Source organism: Scyliorhinus torazame, chromosome 14 (assembly GCF_047496885.1).
Source record: "Scyliorhinus torazame isolate Kashiwa2021f chromosome 14, sScyTor2.1, whole genome shotgun sequence".
NCBI classification, from domain to species: domain Eukaryota; kingdom Metazoa; phylum Chordata; class Chondrichthyes; order Carcharhiniformes; family Scyliorhinidae; genus Scyliorhinus; species Scyliorhinus torazame.
In genome coordinates, this window is record NC_092720.1 from 123,768,865 (window position 1) to 123,775,822 (window position 6,958).

The 6,958-nt window shown below is 49.7% G+C and overlaps 1 protein-coding gene across 1 annotated transcript; it reads right to left on the reverse strand.

Moving 5' to 3' along the window:
• Positions 1-686: 686 nt before the first annotated feature.
• LOC140389055 (probable G-protein coupled receptor 148) lies at positions 687-1,748 on the reverse strand. The gene has a single exon (XM_072473216.1). The coding sequence runs from the start codon at positions 1,746-1,748 to the stop codon at positions 687-689; it is 1,062 nt and encodes a 353-aa protein (XP_072329317.1).
• Between the last annotated feature and the right edge of the window lie 5,210 nt (positions 1,749-6,958).

Sequence of the window (6,958 nt, forward strand, 5' to 3'; positions counted from 1 at the left end):
CAGAGTCAACTTGCTAACCAATCAGCACCCTTTTCTCCTGCAGTATAAATTGTTGCGGTCATTTAATATTGTGTACTCTTCTGTTTGTTCTGGTGAGTGCAAGATGAAAAGCTTCAACTACATGTCCCACCAGCAATACTTTACAAATTATTTGTTTAAAAGCTTATGGTGGCATGGTAGCACAGTGGTTAGCACTGTTGTTTCATAGGGTCAGAGACCCGGGTTCGATTCTCTGGTTTGGGTCACTGTCTGTGCGGAGTCTGCACGTTCTCCCTGTGTCCGTGTGGGTTTTCCTCCGGGTGCTCCAGTTTCCTCCCACAAGCCCCAAAAGACGTGCTGTTAGGTGAATTTGATATTCTGGATTCTCCCTCTGTGTACCCGAACAGGCGCCGGAGTGTGGCGACTAGGGGATTTTCACAATAACTTCATTGCAGTGTTAATGTAAGCCTGCTTGTGACAATAATGAAGATCATTATCATTCAACTACTTAATTCCCCATCTTCAATTCAGAAGCTGAATTTCCAATTGTATTGGGCGTGTTCAGTCAATTTAGGGGATATTTCCACATACCAATCTCAGTGGCAATTATTTGCCAACTTTACGGGGAATTGTCCCTGCGATATCAAACAAAAGAGCTTTCGTTATCGATGCAGTCACAGGTTAGCAGATTTGCTCAGCCTCGTTTGCTAACCAGTTGGATTTATTCGCCTAACGTGCCTCAGCATTGATAAAGACCGGATAGTTTTTGTGATTTCTCGATATCGGAGAGCATAAACGTATGGGGAAACTGCCTTGGGTAACATCATCAGCATGTTGGTCATTGACAGACTGATCCAGAGTCCAGTCATGTTGGAGACCAGGTGCAGTTCCTGGAGTGCTGCCCCCGCCACCAATACAAGCAGAGGAAAGAAATAAAAAACAAACAGCACTGAATGGATGACATAAGTGTGCCTCGCCCTGGAGTTGCCTCCCCATATTCCCGACGCCTTGGTTTTGCAGTATAACATAACATAGCAACTGGAGATGAGTATTAAACATATAAGAAAGTAAATGATGGTGAAACTGTAATAAATCTTTAACAAAGGTGCGTGAAGGATGGAGAGCACAAATATTAAAGGTAAAATGCAAATTGACAATGTGGAGAATGGATGCTGTTCAGTTCCAAGTGTTATTATATAGATAACGGTTGGTACAACGGCAGATATGATCCAGATACAAATGATGATTTTAATGGTCCGGGTGTGCGGTAAAAGTGAGGTATAACGAAGAGGCCAACCAACAGCCACATAAGTGTCCACCACTGTAGCAGTGACTGTCAGGATCCCATTACAATAAACCACCGTTAGCACGTACAAGAGCGTTTCACAAACAACTTTAGGCATTCCCACACCTGCAGCATTCAGGATGACAATGAAGGTGTTCAGTATTGAGTAAATCAAATCATTCAGCAACGTGTTGGCAAGCAGCAGATACCTGGTCTCCTGACGAAGGTTATTGTTTGAAAAGATGGCCAGCAGGACCAGAGGGGTTGCCAAGAGCGAAGCAAACAAACAGACCACCAGAGGAATCATCAAAATGTCTGTTTTGGAATGCCCCAAAGCATTCACCCATGCCTGAATCACATTATATTGAAGATAAAGGTCCTCAGGATGGGAAACATTTGCAGAGAATTGCACAGTAACAACGTCTTCACCCAGAGGATGCAACACTTTGTAGGAATCACAGCGTTCACATTTCGATAAATTCATACTGGTCAGAGGAAGCTCATGATTCCACAGATCTGGGTCTGCCTGATTTCGGTGCAGTAATGCTTTTCAAGCTCTTAACAAACTCAGCTCATCGACGTAGACTAAAGCCTTCTGAGGTCCTGCAGATTATGCCCATAGCCATTTGCAAGCAATGTAAAAGACTGTACACTCTCGACATATGAAGGAGGAGAATCTACAAACAAAAAGAGAACCGTTTTCGAAATGCAGCATAAAATTAGTTCCAAATACTGTACTGTCCTGTTCAGTCTTCAGAGCACACATGTACAGCAGCGATTCAGACTTATTATAACATCTTAAACCATCTACATCTTACAAAATGAATATATTGTACCAACAGTGATCTTCAGAACAAACCCCAAGGGTCCTCAAGGACATCACAGATCCATGACTCTCTCCCTCCCAGTCCAGTAGAGATTCACTACAACTCGATGGCTAGTTGTTTGGTTTGACACCTCATTAGGCACGTACTTTACCTGGCCAATGCTGCTGAACAGAAGGATCAGTTTACTTAATCCAATCTCTGAATTGATAACAGCTTCTAAACAACCTCTTGCAAAACAGCACTAAACAACATCAGACATTTCTAATGATGATTATGTTAAATATGTAGTAAAATGGACATTGGCCAGAATTTTGGGCACGATATAAAATTGGGCACTCTAAAATTAAAAATTGGACATTTTAAATCAAATCACAGTCAGCTCCAGGACTGGCCTGATGGGAATTCGAACATTGTCAAGTTCGAACACACCAAATACAGACAAACTGCCAGGACATGTCTGGACCTGCCCTGTCAATCACCAATTAAGAGATAACCGGTCCTATTCATATGGATCGGTTGTTTTGGGTTGCCCATGTAAAGCTAGACATTCTGGCACCCAGTTTTCCTGCCATTACCACAAATGGAGAGAGGTTATGTGCAAAGAATACACAGAGGAATGGACCCCTGGGTTGGGTTCCTGGTGTCCTGCAGAGTCGCAATCGGCAACACCATTTGGGTATTGCGAGCCCCGCCCCGAGACCTCATTGGTTGAGGGCCAGGGAACTTTCTGGCAAAGGCAAATAGAGGGGTGTAAAGATTGACCACCAGGACCCTCCCCAGCGAAGACTCACAGAGGTAGCAGAGAAGACTGAACGACCGACCAGAGACGGAAGGAATCAACTTACGAGACCCACCTTTGCAGATGAAGGTCCTGAGGAATAGAGAATTGAACCCACAGCTCGGCTGAGTCCATCAGCTCGGGTAGTATTACGAATCTTGGGACTATTTAGTATTGGTTTGGGATAGTCTATGAAGGGCAGTCTATGTTCTGACTGTTTGATAAACATACTTGATTAAATTTACATTTATAGTTGTCCTTTGCTCATCTCATAAAGAAGGACACCTAGGTAAAACAATTGAATAATAAACTGGTCGAAGTGTCTGAGGTTTTACAGACAACAAATGTGTTATTCGTATTATACAAAGAAAAATATAGCCACAAGCATAAAGATGTTACAATAATATTTAGCAAGCTGCTATTATTGAAGTCCAAACCAAAATCCGAAGAAAACATCATTTTCTGATTACCTGACATGCTACTCATCAGGTTTGAGAGGTAATAAAATCCAAATGACAAATGCTTGCAGCTAAGGGCGGCACAGTGTCACAGTGGTTAGCATATCGCCAGGGATCCGGGTTTGATTCCAACCTCAGGTGACTGAAACTAAAAACAAGAAAAAAGAAGAAAAAAAAAAAAGGGGCAGCACGGTAGCATTGTGGATAGCACAATTTCTTCACAGCTCCAGGGTCCCAGGTTCGATTCCGGCTTGGGTCACTGTCTGTGCGGAGTCTGCACATCCTCCCCGTGTGTGCGTGGGTTTCCTCCGGGTGCTCCGGTTTCCTCCCACAGTCTAAAGATGTGCAGGTTAGGTGGATTGGCCATGATAAATTGCCCTTAGTGTCCAAAACTGCCCTTAGTGTTGAGTGGGGTTACTGGATTATGGGTATAGGGTGGAGGTGTTGACCTTGGGTAGGGTGCTCTTTCCAAGAGCCGGTGCAGACTCGATGGGCCGAATGGCCTCCTTCTGCACTGTAAATTATATGATATGACATATGATATATGATATGACTATCTCTGGAGTTCTGTGGCATTTGCACTTTCACCCTGTGTCAGTGGGTTTCATCGGGTGCTCCAGTTTCCTCCCACTGTCCAAAGGTGTGCAGGCTAGGTAGAGTAGCCCTGCTAAAAGCCCCAAAGTGTTCAAAGATTGGGTGGGGTTACAAGGTGTGGTGGTATGTATTAGGGGTCATGTGGGACTGTGAAGCCGAGATGCTATTGGCTGACAGATCCCGGGTCCTGGTTGGCTGCCGATTCCTGGCTCCGCCCTGAAGGCGGAGTATAAGAACCCGAGCTTCTCTCCGCAGCTTCATTCTGTTGCTGAGCTGCTGGGGACAAGCATCGCTTAATAAAGCCTGGATCGACTTCATCACTTCTCGTCTCTCGTAAGTCATTGTGCGCTACAATTTATTAAGCAAGCTTAAAAGACTATGGAGCTCCGGATCGCCCCGGAATGCCTGCGGATCAGCCCCCATGCAGCGAACTTGGCAGCAGTATTCAAACACTGGCAAGCATGCTTTGAAGGCTACCTCCGAACGGCCCCCGGCCGGATCACAGAAGACCAGAAAATGCAGGTCCTGCATTCGAGGGTAAGCCCGGAAATTTACTCTCTCATAGAAGACGCAGAGGATTTCCCAACGGCGCTCGCATTGCTGAAGAGCATCTACGTTCGGCCTGTTAACCAGGTCTACGCACGCCACCAACTCGCGACGAGACGGCAAAGTCCCGGAGAATCGCTAGAGGAATTCTACGCCGGGCTGCTAATTTTGGGACGGGGCTGCAGCTGCCCGCCGGTGAACGCGATCGAACACACGGACCTGCTAATTCGCGATACATTTGAGGCAGGTATGAACTCTCCCCAAATCCGCCAAAGACCTTTAGAAAGAGAGTCGCTAGGACTCTCAGAGGCACGGGACCTTGCAGCTTCCCTAGATGTGGCCTCGCAAAACGCCCGCGCCTACGGCCCCAACCGCGCGGCAGCCCCTTGGGCTCCATGGACCCCTGTCGCGACAAACTTTCCCCCCCTCGCAAGCTTGCGCGGTTAAAGCGCCAGACCATCCCGGGGGGGGCCCGCTGCTATTTCTGCGGACAAGCGAAACACCCCCGGCAGCACTGCCTGGCCCGCGCAGCTATGTGTAAAAGCTGCGGCAAGAAGGGCCATTACGCGGCAGTGTGCCGGTCCCGGGGGGTCGCCGCAATCCCCGGAGAAGAACGAGCCCAGCACATCCCAAACGCTCCCCAACCCCCCCCCCCCCCCCCAGCGCCCCATGTGCGACCCGCGGGCTCCACCATTTTGGGTCCCGGGCACCACAAGGGGAGGATGGGCGCCGCCATCTTGTGACCCCCCCAGCCACGTGCGATTCATGGAGGCCGCCATTTTGTCCACCCCCGACCACGTGCGATCCATGGGGGGGCGGCCATTTTGTCCACACCCGGCCGCGTGCGATTCATGGACGCCACCATCTTGGTTGACAACAAAGGACCCCAGTATCGACGGCTCCACGGGGTCCGAAGAAGACGCCGCGACACTACTACCACAACTGGCTTCGGTGACACTGGATCAATCGTGGCCCCGGACGCTCCAGACGACGACAACAACGGTGCTGGTCAACGGATACGAGACGCCATGCCTGATCGACTCCGTGAGCACTGAAAGTTTTATTCACCCAGACACGGTAAGACGCTGTTTTCTGACCATCCATCCAAGCACGCAAAAGATTTCCCTAGCTGCAGGATCCCACTCCGTAGAGATCAAAGGGTTCTGCATCGCGAACCTAACGGTGCAAGGGAGGGAGTTTAAGAACTACAGGCTCTACGTCCTTCCCCAACTCTGCGCGCCCACATTACTGGGATTAGATTTCCAGTGTAACCTGCAGAGCCTAACATTCCAATTCGGCGGCCCAATACCCCCACTCACTATCTGCGGCCTCGCAACTCTCAAGGTTGAACCACCGTTCTTGTTTGCAAACCTCACCCCGGATTGCAAACCCGTCGCCACTAGGAGCAGACGGTACAGCGCCCAGGACCGGATATTTATTCGGTCTGAAGTCCAGCGGTTGCTGAAGGAAGGCATAATCCAGGCCAGCAATAGTCCCTGGAGTGCCCAGGTGGTAGTAGTAAAGATCGGGGAGAAGCAAAGGATGGTCGTAGACTATAGTCAGACCATCAACAGGTACACGTAGTTAGATGCGTACCCTCTCCCCCGCATATCCAACATGGTCAATCGGATTGCCCAGTATAAGGTCTTCTCCACCGTGGACCTCAAGTCCGCCTACCACCAGCTCCCCATCCGCCCAGGTGACCGCAAGTCACCTTCGAGGCAGACGGGCGTCTATACCACTTCCTAAGGGTCCCATTTGGTGTCACAAACGGGGTCTCGGTCTTCCAACGGGAGATGGACCGAATGGTTGACCAGCACGGGTTGCAGGCCACGTTCCCGTATCTCGACAACGTAACCATCTGCGGCCACGATCAGCAGGACCACGACGCCAACCTCCAAAATTTCCTCCAGACCGCTAATGCCCTAAACCTCACATATAACGAGGAAAAGTGCGTTTTTAGCCCAAACCGGTTGGCCATCCTGGGATACGTAGTGCGCAATGGGATAATAGGCCCCGACCCCGAACGCATGCGCCCCCTTATGGAATTCCCCCTCCCCCACTGCTCCAAAGCCCTGAAACGTTGCCTGGGTTTCTTTTCATATTACGCCCAGTGGGTCCCCCAGTATGCAGGCAAGGCCCGCCCGCTAATACAGTCCACTGCCTTCCCCCTGTCGACAGAGGCTCGCCAGGCCTTCAGCCGCATCAAAGCGGATATCGCAAAGGCCACGATGCGCGCCATCGACGAGTCCCTCCCCTTCCAGGTCGAGAGCGACGCATCCGACGTAGCTCTGGCGGCCACCCTTAACCAAGCGGGCAGACCCGTGGCCTTTTTCTCCCGGACCCTCCACGTCTCAGAAATCCGCCACTCTTCAGTGGAAAAGGAAGCCCAAGCCATAGTGGAAGCTGTGCGACATTGGAGGCATTACCTGGCCGGCAGGAGATTCACTCTCCTCACCGACCAACGGTCGGTAGCCTTCATGTTCGATAA

What these genes read in the sequence shown, in the direction of transcription:
- LOC140389055 (XM_072473216.1), bottom strand. Translation starts at nt 1,748, where the DNA reads ATGAATTTATCGAAATGTGAACGCTGTGATTCCTACAAAGTGTTGCAT.